This window comes from Cadophora gregata, assembly GCF_030347475.1.
Source record: "Cadophora gregata isolate MNR1 chromosome Unknown scaffold_9, whole genome shotgun sequence".
In the NCBI taxonomy this organism is placed as follows: domain Eukaryota; kingdom Fungi; phylum Ascomycota; class Leotiomycetes; order Helotiales; family Ploettnerulaceae; genus Cadophora; species Cadophora gregata.
This window is the reverse complement of record NW_026695932.1, coordinates 1,735,462-1,752,264: the sequence shown is the minus strand read 5'-3', so window position 1 is coordinate 1,752,264 and position 16,803 is coordinate 1,735,462. Positions and strand designations below refer to the sequence as shown.

At 39.8% G+C, this 16,803-nt stretch overlaps 3 protein-coding genes across 3 annotated transcripts; all 3 read right to left on the bottom strand.

Annotated features, from left to right (window-relative positions):
• Window positions 1-105: 105 nt before the first annotated feature.
• On the bottom strand, window positions 106-5,160 carry ONS95_014846 (uncharacterized protein; the record flags this gene model as incomplete). The annotated part of the gene is made up of 4 exons (XM_058508527.1): window positions 106-741; window positions 794-1,400; window positions 1,453-3,465; window positions 3,518-5,160. The coding sequence occupies 4 exons, from the start codon at window positions 5,158-5,160 to the stop codon at window positions 106-108; spliced, it is 4,899 nt and encodes a 1,632-aa protein (XP_058356214.1).
• A 1,269-nt stretch (window positions 5,161-6,429) lies between these two features.
• Window positions 6,430-7,150, bottom strand: RPL12 (60S ribosomal protein L12; the record flags this gene model as incomplete). Its single annotated transcript, XM_058508526.1, has 4 exons — window positions 6,430-6,792; window positions 6,854-6,974; window positions 7,057-7,090; window positions 7,147-7,150. The coding sequence occupies 4 exons, from the start codon at window positions 7,148-7,150 to the stop codon at window positions 6,430-6,432; spliced, it is 522 nt and encodes a 173-aa protein (XP_058356213.1).
• Window positions 7,151-8,042: 892 nt separating this feature from the next.
• Window positions 8,043-10,667, bottom strand: SEC23 (GTPase-activating protein S23; the record flags this gene model as incomplete). The annotated part of the gene is made up of 7 exons (XM_058508525.1): window positions 8,043-8,067; window positions 8,114-8,313; window positions 8,361-9,458; window positions 9,518-10,000; window positions 10,052-10,346; window positions 10,396-10,526; window positions 10,575-10,667. The coding sequence occupies 7 exons, from the start codon at window positions 10,665-10,667 to the stop codon at window positions 8,043-8,045; spliced, it is 2,325 nt and encodes a 774-aa protein (XP_058356212.1).
• Between the last annotated feature and the right edge of the window lie 6,136 nt (window positions 10,668-16,803).

The window sequence follows — 16,803 nt, the reverse complement described above, 5'->3', positions numbered from 1 at the left end:
CATGCCATGTAACTCCATCGCTATAGCACTAGCAGTGAGTTTGCACCCGTGTCCTTATGAATGCCCCATTCCCAAATGTCTACGCTGTCTAAGTTCCACAAAGTATTATAAATATATATCACCGCCTTCGTTTGCAACCCATCGTCGCCACGCCTCATCATAAGCACTTTCAAGGTCTGAAACCCATCTCTTTGTGTCAAAGAGTGCACACGTCCATCTGCTTTCATAAAGAAGCTTACGGAGCTCTGCAAGTCTTCCAACGCCGTTTCCGTAACCAGAGGAATGCAGCTCGTACGAAAGGCCACTGGCAAGCTTAATCGCAAACTCTTCGTACTGCGCATCATCCTTGGCAATGAGATCCTCTGCTGCTTTGCGGCCCTCTTTACTCTTGGGAAGTGCTCCTTTGAGAATGGAAGCAGCCATTCGTGAGCACATCTTGTACGTGTAGCGGGGCAAGGTCAATAATGGGGTGCTTGACCACAACACATCCGCTGCTGTTGTGTGAGCATTACACTCTGGCGTATCCAGGAACAGATCACAAACGCGAGCTCTAGAAATATGTTGATGTTTTGGGGCTACGTCGGTGAACCATATCCGGGAAGCTACGTTTTCACCGGCCCATTCCTGGGCAGTACGTTTCAGATTACTTTCCCCCAGATCGGGGAAACGGAGTAGCCACAAGATTGCTTTCGGAACCTTGTCTAGTATTCTCAGCCATGTGCGAAACGTTGTAGGCTCAATCTAGCAGCTATCAGCAAGTAAATTACTCAACCACTCCGAAGGGCTGGCGTACCTTGTACAGTTGATTGAAATTTCCGAGGATGATGGCATCGTCGGAAAGACTAGGGAACAACTCCTTACGCATCTTCCACCGTCGTAACTGCTCTTCGCCCCATGAAAGTTGGGTTTCCCGCGGTTCCGACTGAGCATGATCGCAGCAAAAGAATGTATCCCTGCAGAAAATGATGTTTTCCGAATAGACCCAGTCCTCTTCCTCATGAGACTGGTGATCCAACAGTTGATCCTCCAGGTCGATATTCCTTCTCCAAGGCCGTAAAGTGTCTGGTGGAACTGCTGTTTTGTCTGCCAGGATGTAATCACACCACTCGGCCCCAAGAGTACCTGCAAAGCCCATGAACGACATCTGGATTGGTGCTGGCCGAGCTGCAAATATCTCGTTCCTTGCCCCCCGCGTGTAGCCATTGAGGTTAACGAGTATATGAATTTCGTCCTGAATGATTCGTTGCACCAAACGATCCGCTGACCATGCACTAGCATCTCGAAAGACAGGTGCCTCACGCTCGATCTGCTGGCGGTGGACGGAATTATCACTCGAGGTAGTGGCATAGCAAAAAGCCTTGGCCCTTTCCGGATTGTGCAGTCCGAAGACAGATTGCATACTAAGTAATCAGTCACGAACTACAGCAGTATATAGAATCTACGATTACTCACAGATGAGCCAAAGGGTGGTTATTGAAATCGGATGATACATAGCCAACATTCAGATATGGTGAAGGCGGTGGTGGCGGAGAGAAAACAGACTCTTGCATCCATGGGGCCTTGAGTGTAGAGCACGATATCCTCAAAGCATTTCGTTGAGAAATCATTCGAATGTCCTTGGCAGACAAAGGGCAAGTGAATGTATGGAAAGGCAGTACGGTAGGTGCAGTTGGGACTGTCAAACTACCTGGTACTCGGGGCCTAGGATAGTGCGATGGAGGCAGCTGTCGATTCAGCACATGTTTATCGCGATACCATCGATGCATGGCGCGCTTGATGGCTCGTTCAATCATTCGAACAATTCGCGCACCTTCCCAACGCTGTCCTGCCCATGAGCTTAGTGTGATCTGCATGCTTTCTCTTTTCTCTGCTGGCCACTGCTCCCCTGAGTCGGCCACCTCCAGTTGGCGAAGGAAAGGGAGAAGCGCTTGGTCCACGAGAACTCCCCGGCCCCAGAGAGAACCATCTTTGAGCTGCTGTGCAACTATGTCAACAACACGTTTCATCCACCCGCCGCCTTCCCCGTTTGTTCTTGCGTCGGTTATCATGCCGGTTTCGTCAACGTGCCATCTGTCCTGTCTGCCGCTGTCTAATATCACCCCTCCACGTCCAGCCCAGTCACACACAGAGTTGAGGGCATTTGCAAGACCGCAGACAGCTTCTGCAAAATCTGGACTCGACGCAACGGCGCGTCGGTAGTATTGGATAGCATCGCTCGTGCGGCCCTGGTCTTTGACAGCATTTGCCAAGTTGGCCAAAGCAATATCAAACGTGCTATCACAGGCCACTGCCTTTTCATACATCGTGATAGCAGCTGCAAGCTGGCCGATATCCTTCAACAGACTGCCAAGATTTGTGTATATGTGTGCATGCCGAGAATCAAGATTAAGTCCGTAATTATAGTATGCAAGTGCCAGAGCAATTCCACTACCGGGCACTACACCTGGTATTGTGGGCTGACTGGAGGATTTCCTTGGATGGAGAGGACGGTGTGAAGCAGGTTGCTGAACGCTGGCGAGGAGAATGCCGACGTTGTTGGCAGTTGAGGGGCTAGGTTGAAGCGATAGAGACAGGTAGTACAATGCTAAAATATCTCCTACACCTGTCGGCATCCTCGCTTTTTTCTGGCGAGAGCTGTTATTAGACATGGCATCCTGGAAAATCTTGGCCAAAGATAGGAGCGAATTGCTTGTCGTTGAAATTGCAGCTCGTCGAGCGAGCCCTTCAGGCACGTGTCGAAGTCCGGGAAGCTCACCATTCCTTGTGAACACAAGTCGTGCTGTTTGGAGAGCCTTATCCGGAGGAAGCAAAAGTGGTGACGAGCTAGCTTGCAGCGGAGGAGATCTGAAGTCGGCTCGCAACGGGTGGATCTCATCCAGCGACAGAACATTCACAATCCTTCTGATAAGATCCTGAATCCCATGGTAACTTCGGCCTGAGCTCATGAGAACTGCTTCCTCAAATGCCTTTGAGGCTCCGTTGATGTCTCCAAGAGCATACAGCATATTGCCTTTAGCATGAACCAATGCAAGAATTCGCCCGTTTTCCGAGCCGGGGACAGAGAAACCACTGGAACCAAAACCGGCTTGCATTGAGAGATCATCGTTCTCTCGTGTTCGGGGGGAGGAGAACATCTTATGGCTATCAATGTCATATTCAAGGGCGATGATCTCTGTACCTGTCCCAGTGGATTCACATGACTCGCGATCAGCGTTGCTTGAAGTTTCACTGAAATGATCTGATGGCTCTTCAGGCTTCGGGAGCCTTAGAGAACGCTCCACAAAATCGATGATACTGACAGCTTCAGTCCCTCTATGGTCGCCGCAAAGCAAGCCGATGAGGTGCTCAACGGCTTCAAAATAGCTTGGCCGAAGCTTGACTGACTGCAGCCAGTACTGTTCCGCTTCTTCGCGTCTATTCAAGCAGAGTAACGTGGCTGCGAGATTTGATATTGCTTCAACGTGCCTAGCGAAAATTGTTAGTCAAAATATGGCACGGCATTCACGTGCACTCTTACCTTGGATCTAGAGCGATGATCTTGGAATACCAATCAAGTGCTTTATGGTACTCCTCAAGACCATATGCAAGACACCCTCCTAATAACATGCCATCAATCCAACACCAGCCGCTCTCATTGCATAGGGTATTGAGCATCTCCAAAGCCTCTTTCGCCTTGCTTAATGGCGAGATGGGAAGTTGGGGAGATGTTTGAAAAGGAGACATGTAATGGGGTACATCTTGGTTGAATGATCTGGCAGGACGTGGCGCATCCATATTCGACATTCCTTGCCAGCCCATGAAGCTCGCACTAAATGATGGTTGGCAATGTCCTGGCGCTGCGGCAGCGTGTTGAGGTGCTTTCATTGCGCTGCCATTGCGGTCCGGCTGCGACCAGTGGGTTGAAGCTAGGTGGGATGCAGGTTGACGGGGTGGCTTTGGATATATGCTATTCTTCGAGTATGTTTCGGATCCATGGTTATGTCTTGACTTTTTTGCTTCCTTCCTGGTCTGATGGAGATATGCTAGAAGATCAACATAGATACTGTGGGCCCATCCGAGAGTCTTCTCTCTAAATCTGGAAATACTGGGCTTGCTTGGCGATTGTACTGTGGGAGTTCGACAATCGTCGGACATTTCATATAGAACGGTATTGCCATCAGTAGCCTGGGATGCCATTGGTGGTTTATACGGGACCGCTGGAATGGGCATTTGAAGAGAGAAGCTTGCCTGTCCCGAACGATTCGCTAAACTCGGATCCTCGCTGAAAGCTAGATGTCGGAATGGTGGTAAAGGCTCTGCCGAGATGAGATACTGCTGTCCAAACCCATAGTTCGGGGTCAGAGACGGGACCGGCCCTTGTTGGCTATTACCCCCCTGATCTCTGACAGCAGCAGGACGATAAGGCACGAATCGCCCATCTGGCCAGTATGGACCATAGAGGCCACCATCATCGGACGCAGTTGGTCCGGGAGCTGGCTGATACAATGGTTGGAGGACGGTCGGGACGTTCACGGCGCTGTTTGGGTAAATGCTAGACGCTTCTTGGTGTCGAATGTGATCCCACACATTCTGGGATGAGTCTACTGGAAAGTGCGACTGGAGCCAGGGTGTACCTCTATGGCTGCGTCGAAACCCTTTTTCGTGAACATTGGATCGTTGCATCTGTCCTGTTTGCTGAGAGGCTCCTCTCAGACTGTCAGTTCTCCCTCTTGTCCGGGAGTTGTCCAATGCTGTAGGGGTACATGTGTTATTGGTAGTCGAGTGGCCGTTCGAGACTGGAAGTACAAGGTGTTTCAAAGCAGGCGCCTTGCTGGACCATTGAACAGGCGTTCCATCATAGCCAGCAGCCAGAGTACCGTTGGGTGTTTTCCTTCGCAACATATGCTCGGCCGGGTCATGGTATTGCCCAGCGAGGCTATGACTGGGAGCGGCCTTGCCCTGTACAAGGCTAGGATTCAGGACCCCATCATTCTCGATCGGGTATGCGCGGTATGGAGGGGCCAGTGAAGATCCACTATTTCTGGAGCTTCGAAGGGGAAGTGGCGCGAAGGTATCCGGGCTTCTGAGTTGTTGGAGGGGATCAAATGAAGGGGTACCAAGTCCTTGATGTTCAAACTGCTTCGATGGATGTTGAGCGTGGTAGGCAACTTGAGGAATCATATTCTCTCGACTGCCTTGGAATCTGGTTCTATTTATATTGCTCAACACATTGATAAGAGTGTATTTTCGAGTCGAGTCTTAAAATCCAAGGGAGTGCCGATGCCTGCACGAAGGAGGGGAATGTCTCCTCTGTTGATCATCTCGAGCTCGTAGACCACCACGGCCCAGTCGGGCGTTCTCGGTATACTTTCCACCAACTGTTCGAGCACGATAGAGCAGTTTTGGAAATTCGCAGATGTCTTTGGGCGTGAGCGTCGTCGATGTTGTCGTTTAAACGTGGGGGCAAACAGGGCAGGGTTGGCTCGCTGGCAGCTTGTTCACAACGCGGTGCAGTGAAGCACTCAGCGCCGCAGGGAGCAGTGAAGTGGGGCTTGAATATCGCGGAAAGAGAAGAAGGCGAAAACACAGATAGCTTTCATGTCAGAGAAGATGTTGTCGCAGCCAGAAGGAGATGTAAGGAGGTTGATAAGGTAACTGAAGGGAGAACAGGGCCAGGGCGGGTGAAGGCGCAGCTAAAATTGCAGGGATCGACGCCTTGTAGCGTTTGGAGCATGCGTGGGCAAGTAGCGGGCGAATGACATCTCGTCAGCCGTCAGACAGTCAGCAAAGCCCGTATCGTCCTTACGTCGTCTGCAAGTGTCGGAGCATTCAATCGTAGGCTGGGAGATGGATACGAGAAAGAGTAGGAAGCAATAGGAATAGAAAAGCAAGTCACTATCAAGGTCATAGCCACATCGTTGCCAACTATAGGGTTGCATGGTGCTGTCTGGCACGCGAATTTGTAACTGGCACACGGATTGAAGATGGAGAAAGCTTCCAAGTCGCACGATGGCTCTGCAGCGGCACCAACATGAGCACGTCCAAGCGCTGACGGCCCTACAATCTGCCTAGGTGGAGTGTCACTCATTCTATTTCCACGGTTGGCTTTCCTGGCTTGCTCTCACAACTCCATCACAATTTTGTTGCGTCATCTATTTGCGAGAGATAGACCGCCACATCTACAGCAGAGGTAAAACATGTTATAGTGAATAATCGAAGAGCTGATCGTCTGGCTCCAAGGATAGGCCGATACCATGAAGTGCGCCGTCCTGAGAGGAAGGAAGCAGGGCCAGGGTTTTGGCAGGTATTCACACTACGATCGTCACAGAGGAACCTGGCGCCGGTTTTGATTCAATGCCATTGCTTGCACAGCCTATTGTGAAGTATGGAGTCCAGAATACACGCAAAGAAAGCCGCTGATCGTTTACTCGTCCGGAACTGGCCTTTGTGTCAGCAATATATCAACGGTTGGTTTGGGGAAATCCTACTCTCAATCTCGCCACTCTCGATATCATCACTGACATCCTTAGGACTCCTTCCATCAACCTGGCAGCCTACACTGAATGCAGTACCCAGAATTTCCTTAACACCGCCCTTGAGCTCCTTCGACAAAGACTTGAATCTCATCGTCCGGGCAATCTCAATAACCTCATCGAGTGTGATCGACTTGCTGTGCTTAATGTTCTTCTCCTTTTTTCGGTCGCGGGGGGGCTCCTTCAGGGCCTTGATGACGAGGGATGAGGCAGATGGAACGACAGAAACGGCAGCTTGACGGTTTTGGATGGTGAGCTTGACGGTGACACGGAGTCCTTTCTGTGATTCCAGATTATTAGGCCAAGGTCCATCTTCTAGAATATTTTCCAAAGTAGCATACCCAATCACCCGTAGCCTTCGCGATATCTTCTCCGACCTTCTTTGGTGACAACCCGAGCGGACCAATTTTGGGAGCCAGTGCAGACGAGGCACCGACTTCACCACCAGTAGCTCTTAGGTGGCTAAATAAACAAGTCAGTACACAAATTATTCTACGATGGACGCGGTTCTCCTTGAGGGGTATGTATCAATTTCCTTGCTTACATCACCTTGATCTCATTGGGGTCGACCTTTGGAGCTACACGGTCAAGTTAGCTGCATGCCTCATTTCGTATTAGGCAGAGGGGTTCCTACGCATTTTTGCAGTTGATGTTGTTGATCGTGAAGAACTGGCCGGTGATGGTGAACTTTGGGATTTTCCAAGTCGCCTTGTGGGCGTCGCTTAACTTAGCGTAAAAATCCTTAGCGCGAGGCTGTCCCCCGCTACCTAGCCTGACCGTTACAAACTGGTCACACTTCCCAGCATCCAGGTCGCAACCCAAGGAGATACCACGACCTAGTGCCTTTGAGTTGGAATTCACTAGCAGTAAATCATTACTTGGTAGCCATATTGCCTCGGATAATTCATTGCTTGTGAGGTATGTGGCCTGGGCTTCTGGGTTCTGAACAGCCAATACCCAAACTTTCAGCCTCGCCTCCACAGCTGGGATCCGAACTAGGTAGCAACGACGCAAGAACCAAGGCTGTAGTGAAACGGCGATTCCAATGTGAGATGACCTCTCCGTCCAGATGGCTTACTACCTATACATGCTCATCAATTCTCTTCAAACTCATTTACTGCCTAAGTATGAGTACTTCAGTGGCACTTCGCCAAGTCCAGCTCGTTAAATGATGATTGTAGTAGCATCGTAGCTTTCACATTGGCAAGGTAACTTGAAATGCTCCCGGATTAAAACTGTTCGGGATCTTCCAATATGAAAAAACCGAAACTCCTATCGGTATGGTCTCAAATATACATTCGACGCTTTGGCCATTAGCTGCTGGACTACAATGACTACATGGGATTATTATCAAGATTCTTGGCATTATGCTCGTAATAGGTATCAACAAGCCTTATACTGGTACCACCCAACCGGTCTGCGCCGAGTCTATTGTCACCAGAGATCTGCCGTCTCAACCCTGACCAATCCGACACTTGTTCATAGTCTGGTCTCATCCGAGGCAGCTTCTTGTAGGAAAGCCTTGCTGCCTCAATTTGTGCCACTGACCGCAAGTCTAAAGCCGTCAGCACTTGCAGGAGGATAGGAATTGCTGTACTTACTTCATCAGGTGGTCCATGAACGTTTGCAGGGACACGTCATCTGTGAAAATGGTTTGCGCGGTCTGAGCCCCCACTCCACCATAAGCACCTGTTGTATGTGTTGTTGAAGGATTGAGCTTTGAAAGCAAGAAACGTGCTTGCGATCCTCCAGCATCACAAACGATAAAACGCGGTAGGGGAAATCTATCAGTGATAAGATCCTACACCGTGTTAGCGGATCGAAGGGCCTGTTTATTTCTGTACATACCCTGGCGTCCTCTTTTGGCTGTTCCAAAAGTGCTGCAAAGTTCTCATAGCCCTCTTGGTCCTGGTATCCAGCTTTCCTCCACTCCGCAGCTGTTTCGCCATGAAAGATCAGGATATGAAAGAAGGTGTCCAGCAGAAGAATGTGCGTTGGCTGGATAGAAGTAGAGTCGAGAAGGACTGGTTGACTTCCGTCTTGGTCGAATGTGTAAGAGTCCAGGGTAGGCTGAATCATGATTAGGGAATTGCTGACATCTTCGTGGTTGAGCACATGTCTGTAGAATGCAGTCTCGTCTGGGGAGTTATTGAAAACCTGAAGAAATTGGCTCCTCCTCAAGTGGAACATGAACTGAGGATAAAGAGTGAAATTTTTCTCCAGCCGGAATGATGATGGATCGTCTTTTCGATAGTCGGCAAATCGAGAACAGAGGCGAATAAGCATACGGTCCACCCACCGAAGAACATCCGGGCCATCGTCAACTTCGGCTTTAAAGACAGCAATTCTTGACATGAGCACAGCGGCAGCCTCCTGGTCAAATGACTGCGCAATGGCAGGGTCTCCAGCTGGTCCACTCAGATTACGGGAAACTGTTGTAACTCGAAGATGAAACTGGCCAGACGAATGCTGATAATATGTGAGGAACTGCATCATACCCTTTTGAGGGGTTTGCTGGTGCTGTGCTGGGCCACCTTGACTGGCAATCTCGAAGTAGATGCCGTAGCTTGCGTTGGGATCGATGCCACACATTTTCCAAGAACAAGTGTTTCCAATCCCACACTCCGTCTCACCTACAGATGTCGATTTCTTGTTCAACGATACTGCATGTCCTATCAAGCCAGTCACTTTCAACTCCTTGGTGGTGAGCACTTCTAGGGATGCATTGAAGCCCATCAGAAGGTTGTCATCGGCATCCTTCTCAAACACGCGAACAAATGACTGTTTAAACATGGATGACGTGAAGCTGTCGGTCAAGACCATGTGACCTCCGGTTGAGTTTGAGAGCCCCTTCATCTCTAACAGTCCTACCTGGTCTAAACAGCCAGCGAAGATGTCGATGATGTGACCATTGTGTGCCGTTCTCTTGGCAAGGTTGTCGTAGAACTATTCTGTCAACCTCCATCTTGGCCAACACATGGACTAACGGTAGGAATAGTGCTTACCTTCAATGCCTTCTTGTAGTATTTGATGTTGTCTCGATCGATGTCGTGATGTGATCTGATAGGCTCCCTGAGTTCTGGGCCAACAACCAAGCCTGGTCCCTCCGTTGCAGGTCCACCAGCAAAGAGCATGATTCGACCTCCAGCATTCTGAAATGAAGACTCAAGAAGTCCAACAGAAACGCTCAAGGCAACTCCCGTACACCTCAGGTTCCTGCGGTCGTTTGCGACGGGCCAAGGGTCTTTCTGCAATTGTTCTAGAGCTTTCGTGAGCTGGAATTCGCACTGCTGGACTGGCAAGAGAAATCTGGCAGCAGGTCCCATAGGGGGCATTGCGCGGCCTGGTTGCTGCTGCTGCATCCCGGGTCGGAGACCGGGAGATGACAGGCCAAGCATCTCTTGAACTTGTTTTGCAGTGTAGTCCTTGCTACCACGAAAAACATATGACTTGGGGCACTCGGTGTAACCTATTTCGTGGACTTGAGCCTACATTTCTGTTAGCAGGCATGTTCCATGCCCTACAGAAAAATGACCTACCAAAGTACCAAATGTCACTAAACCAACCAGAGCATTCTCCGGGAGAAGGCTCAGGCTCATAACTAGGGAGTCCTTCAATGCAGACAGGCTCTCCTCTTCTTGGCATGTGTCCACGACATAAAGAAATATAGGCGGACTTGGCGCAGGTCGAGACAGTCTGTACTCAATGGTAGTGTTATTCGGGTGGAGCTCGGGAGGGATAGCATTCGCCGTGATGTCCTTATAGTGAGCTGGGAGCGGATTTCGAGACAAGCAAAAAGGGCAGATCCAAAGTCTGGCGCGAACGTCTACCTGGCTGCTTGTCGTTAGGAAAAATTAACGTATTCCCTTGGTGAGACACCTACCAGTATGGATTCAAGACAGATCGGCACGGTTGCTTGCAGATGACGGGTTCGAATTGCAATAATGGGGAATCGGTCTTCTCTTTGAGTGGCGTGTAGAGCGCGCCGATGGGAACTACGAGCCGCGAGGCTTCCTGTCACAGTTCAGCGCACTTCGAGGTTTGGGTACCATGCTGGCATACCATTCGAGAGCTTGGGAAGACATTCCAGCTGAGACGGAGACCATCGCGGTCCTCAATTTCTGACCATTGTTCTTTAAGCGCCTCAATATCCATGCTGAGTGAGGTTCTGGTGCCAGGTCCGCGCCGACTTGCTTGCTTGCGTGATGCTGTTGCCGAGGGCGGTGTCGTATTTTGGGCCCAGGGAGAAGACAAATGTTCCGCTGAGAGGTTTGGGCGATGTGAATTCGGTCGCGGCAAGCCGAACTATGCTATTGCGTGCTCGGTGGAGAGATGTAGAACTAGAGTCGCTCGAAGGTAACAGATTGATGCACTGCGCTGGGAAGGCCACATTGAATTGATTCTAGCCTAGCCAGCTTAGCCAATGTCAATCTGGCTAAAGTTCTGGGCTGCCTTAGCATTCCGTCCCTCGTCCTCAGGCCACAGTTCCACTTTAACTAGCGCCGTATGGTCCATATAAAACTCGAGACGCCTGGAACATTTTCTTTTTCTCTTCCCTTCTCTCTTCTTATCATCGCCAGTTTTCAGAAGAAAAATTACTTAACAGACAGCTTCTGTTGCTATCTACAACGAAGCTGTTTTCGCGCTGCGCGAAGACGAATCACCCGTTGCTGGGCGCCTGGGTTTGAGATGTTATTTCAACCTTTGTGAAAACCTGGGAATCAGCTGAGGTTATATTTCAGATACAAACCAACGTCGAGTGTATAGTAGCCGGCCCACCTCTGTTTTGCTTGGGGCTCACGTACAGTCAGGGCAAGCAAGTGTCACAGGCAATAGAGTAAACGTATTATACATAGAATACGCTAAGCTTTCTTTTTATATATTCTTATAGTAATTACTAGTATACTAAGGTGACTTTGATATATTAAGAATTACTACTTACCTTAAAGGTAAAGGTAGAGGTAAAAGAATAGTCTTAGGATTATTTACAAATAGTTCTTTTTTTAAAAAAGCGTTTCTTTTTATAAATGTTTCTATTAGTCTATAGACTTATACTATAGAAATATAAAGAGTAATTAATTATTAGCTAACTAGTCGGTAGGCCTTTTAAAATCGCTTTTACTCTTAGTTAGAATAAGTAAATATAAATTAAAAGTAAATATAAATTTTTATGATTTTATATATAATTTCTATTAAATCTTTATCTTTTTTATATTACTTCTAGATATACTTTTTCTTACTTTTTATAATAAGTTATAAGTGAATTTATCTAATTTAAAAGCTCTAGCTTTTATACTCTTTAAAGTATATATTAGTATTATACTAGTAAATAAATAATAAGTGTATATTAATATATATTAAAATCTAAGGTTTAGTTTAAAGGTATTTAAAAGTATATATTATAAAAAGTATTTAAAAGTTAGAATATATATTACTTTTTAAATAACCTCTAGTTTATATTTAAAAAGGATCTATTCTTTAACTAAGATTACTTATATCTCCTAATTACTTCTTATATCCTTATAATATAAGTATATATATTAATACTAGTAAAACTTCTTTTAAAAACAAAAGGTTTCTAATAATTATAAAAAGAATAAAATAAAGAATATAAATATAATAAAAATAACTAAAAATATAGTAAAGTAATAAATATCTAACTTATATAAATTAATAAATAGAATATCTCTAATTATTATCTAAAAGTATTTCTTTTAATAATTAAGGATATAAATAAATGATAATTTACTATTAAATAATATCTTAAAATATAAGGAATATATATAAACTTATAAAGAATTAAATAATATTATTATTAAATTAATACAAGGTTTTAAAAAGTTAAAGAGTTAATATTTCACTTAGTAGTAATTAATGATATAAAAGTAAAAGATAATAATAATAACTAAGTAATAATAATAAATAATATTATATTATATTATATTTAAATTATACTTAAATCTTATTAGTCTATAGACTTATACTATAGAAATATAAGAGGCAGTTAAGGAGTATAGATAATTCTAGTTAAAGGATAGACCTCTTTTAGATATAAACTAAGAGTTATCTATAAGTAGTATATATTCTAAGCCTTAGATACTTTTTATAATATATACTTTTAAATACCTTTAAACTAAACTTTAGATTTTAATATATATTAATATATACTTATTATTTATTTACTAGTATAATATTAATACTAATTAGTAGTTACCTTATATTATAAAATAAATAAGTTAAATATAATAGAGTTAACTCTTAGGATATAATACTAAATTAATATTAGTAGGCTCTTATTAAAACTAAGTAAAGTAAGTCTTATAAAGTAACTAGAGAACTCTTATTAAATTTAAGTAAAGTAAGTTCTATATTACTAAAGAGTAATAGCTACTCTCTAATAGTTATTAAGATATTTCTAAAGCTATTAAGTTAGATATTTCTAAAATATAAAAGATATATCTAAAATACTTATAAATTACTTCTAATATAATAATAACTTTAATAAACTAAGTTATAAAATAACTTGAAGTAAAAGTTAGAAGTAATATAACCTTAATATAAGATAAAACACTAATACCTAGAGTACTTTTAGTAGATCTTATAAAAGCTAATATTAATAGTCTAGTTTAAGGATTTATAAACTATTCTATAAGAAAAGATATCTAAGAGGAGATACTATTTTAGAATCTTTAAAAGTATTTTTCTAATTAAATAGTAGATAATTTTAGGAAGATAATAAGTAAGTAATAATAAAAGCTATTAAATACTAGCGCTATATGAGCTTATCCTAGGTTTAGTATATACTTAGTAAGTATACTATATATATATAGTATACTCTTAGCTCTTAATTCTAAGAGGTAATACTCTTTTAAATATATCTTTTAATACTATAACTTTTATTTAATCGAGTAAGCTTTTTATTATATAAAAGCTTACTTTACTACTATATAATAGTTAAGAGCTATATTTATCTCCTAAGTACTTAGTATATATATAGTTCTATTACTTTAATTAAGCTTTTAACTAGAACTTCTTAATTATTTCTTAATTCTTAAATCTTTATAACTCTTTTATAATTATATTTACTTTCTTAATAGATTTAGAATCTAAATAATTACTTAGTACTAATACTATATACTTAAAACTAGAAGATTTCCTTACTTAAATAAAATACTTAATATTAAGTATAAATATTTTAAGACTTTAACTTTATATTAATCTAGAAGCTCTAGATACTCTTTCTCTTACTTAAATCCTTAATAAGCTCTCTTAGATTATAAAGTAAATTATAGCTAATATAATAGCTTATAAGATAAAATTATATAAAATCTCTTATATTAAGTATAAGATAGAGCTTATAAGCTAGGTAATAGTATAAGATTTAAGAACTCTATAGAGCTCTTTAAGTAAGAACTCTAGATCTCTTTAAACTATTCTAAAAGCTCTAATATAAGTTATATTAATAAAAGCTTTAAATTATAAAGTAGTAATAAAAGCTAAGTAAGAGCTATAGAAGATAAATACTAAGATCTAGTAACTTTAAATAACTTAGTACTAAAAGCTTTACGAATAAATTAAGAAGATAATAACTAAGTAATACTTTAAGATTATAAGTATAGAAATTATTACTAATAGAAGCTTTAATATCTAAGTACTCCTTCGATTACTTAAATATATCTTAAATTAAATAGATAATACTATCTAAACCTTAATTAGAAATAAATACTAATTATTACTTAAGTTAGTAAATAAAGCTAAGCTTAACTCTAAGACTTAGATTATATCTTACTAGGAGCTTATATATAAGAGTATCTTATATTATATTCTAAATATAAATAAAATACTTAGAATTATAGACTTTCTAATTACTATAAGTAACTTTAATTATATATAATCTTATAAGTATTACTTTTAATTTAAAGAAGTTAATAATCTTAGAAAAAAGTAGTTATATACTTTTTTATAGCTTATATAACTATTTTATATAAAGAAAATTAATATATAATATTATAAGCTTATAAGTAGTAAAAGTAAAAGATATAGTTATTTTATTACTTTTAAAGGAAGAAGTAATAAAGAATAAGGTCCTCTTACTTTAAAATCTAGTAGTAAAGTAAATTAAATACTTAGAAAAAAGTACTTATACTTTTATAATAGAATATATAAGTAAGCTCTTAAAGATTATAATAAGCTTTAGTTAGTAGTATATAAAAAGCTCTTTACTAATACTAGTAAGTATAAACTAAACTTAAGTAAGAAGAAATTAGAAGAGATCTATAAGTACTTTATAAGTAAATACTAGAAGCTACTTAAAGTAAAGTTTAAGAAAAGTATTAACTTATTACTTCTATTAGAAATTAAAAGTATTCTATAAAAGTAAGGATTAAGTGAATCTTTAAATAAGCTAAAAAGCTCCTTCTCTAGAAACCTAATAGATAAGAGAGAAAGATAACTTAGTAATAACTATATTATTATACTCTTAGATTTAAACTAAGTATTCTAGCTTAAGGTCTACTTTACTTAAGAAGCTTATAAGTATTACTTATTATTAGTAAGTACTTTTCTAGATAACTATAAAACTACTAATCTTATTAATAATAGTTTCTTATTAGAATTAAGCTTATTTATAAAAGCGGATCTATATAATACTATAGAATATAAAAGCTCCTAATTACTAATTATTAGATATAGTACTTACTTACTTAGAAATATACTTATTAGAATAAATAAGAATACTTTTAACTTTATACTTATAAATATAGCTATAGTTAAGGGATTATATATAAATATTATTTTAGAAGCTTATCTTTAAAATATAAGCTTATAGTACTATAAGATAGATTATATACTTAGATAGCGTAATAATAGTTAGCTTATAAGAGATTATCTAGTAGTCCGATAGCTTATTTATAAACTTAATCTTATATTCTTTAAATATAATAAGTATTTAAACTACTCTTCTAACTTCTATAAGATCTTATTTAGTAAAGCTAGTATTATAGTATTTATAAGTGTAAATTATCTAAGGAATTAAGTATTCCGCTTATTTTATAATTATAGTAAATCCTGCTTAAATTCGGAAATAGTATAGTATTTATAATTAGGATACTTAAGTTTAAATACTCTTTAAAAGCTAATAAGAGCCTTAAGAGAAGTAAGAATAACTAATACTATAAGATACTTAAAGTATAAGTACTATATACTAGTATATATTACTTAAGTTATATCCTATTACTTATTAGAATAAAAATTAGTAAAGCTATTATAAAGGATTAGTTAAGATTTATTTAATTTTCTAAAATACCTTAGAAACTACTCTTAGCTCTTAGTATTTAAATATAAGCATAGTAAACTACTTATTAGCTATATACTTTAATTAAAATCTTATAATAAAGTATTTAAAAGTATTAAAAGCTTTAAGTACTAAGTATATACTTAGTTTAAACTCTTAATTTATAAATTTAAGTATAATTAAGAGAAAGTAGTTATTATAATTTAAGGATTTATAAAGTATAAGATATAAGTAGATAAGCTTAGTATTAAGCTTAAGCTCTCTCCTACTATTATATATAAACTAAATAATATAATAGAATAAGTTAGCTAAGAAGTAATTATATAAGTAGTAAAAATATAGCTATTTATAAATTTCTCTAAAGAACTTAGATTAGAATATACTTTAGTAAGTATCTACTTTTATAATAGGTACTTTAGTAAAGTATAAAATTAGAGATTACTACTAGAGGTTAATAACTAGTAGTTTTATAACTACTTTTAATAGTATAATCCTATAATTATAACTTATATAACTATAGATTTTAAACTTAACTAAAATAGAATCTATATATATAAATATAAATTATACTTACTAATAGTAGAATAAGTACTTAAAAAAGAAAAGAGAGTATTTAAAGTTAATATATATATATATATATAAGCTACTTTATAAGTTTCTATACTTCTAATATTTATAAGATCTAAGTACTATAGCTTAATTATATTATTATTATATAAAATATTTACTTTAATAAAAGAAGCTTTTATATCTCTAAAGAAGAAGAAGTAAAGATCCTTATTTAAGATACTTAATCGCTTATTAAGCTCTTATAAGAAAATAAGTAGATAGAATATATTTTAAGTAATATAAAAAGTATTTCTAATAATAAATAAACTAAGTATATAGTTATATTAGATAAAGGAATTCTACTTAGTTTCTATAAGCTCTTAAAGTAAGCTTTATTTATAATTATTAGTAATAAGAGTTAGAACTTAGAAGTAAAAAATTATATTAAAA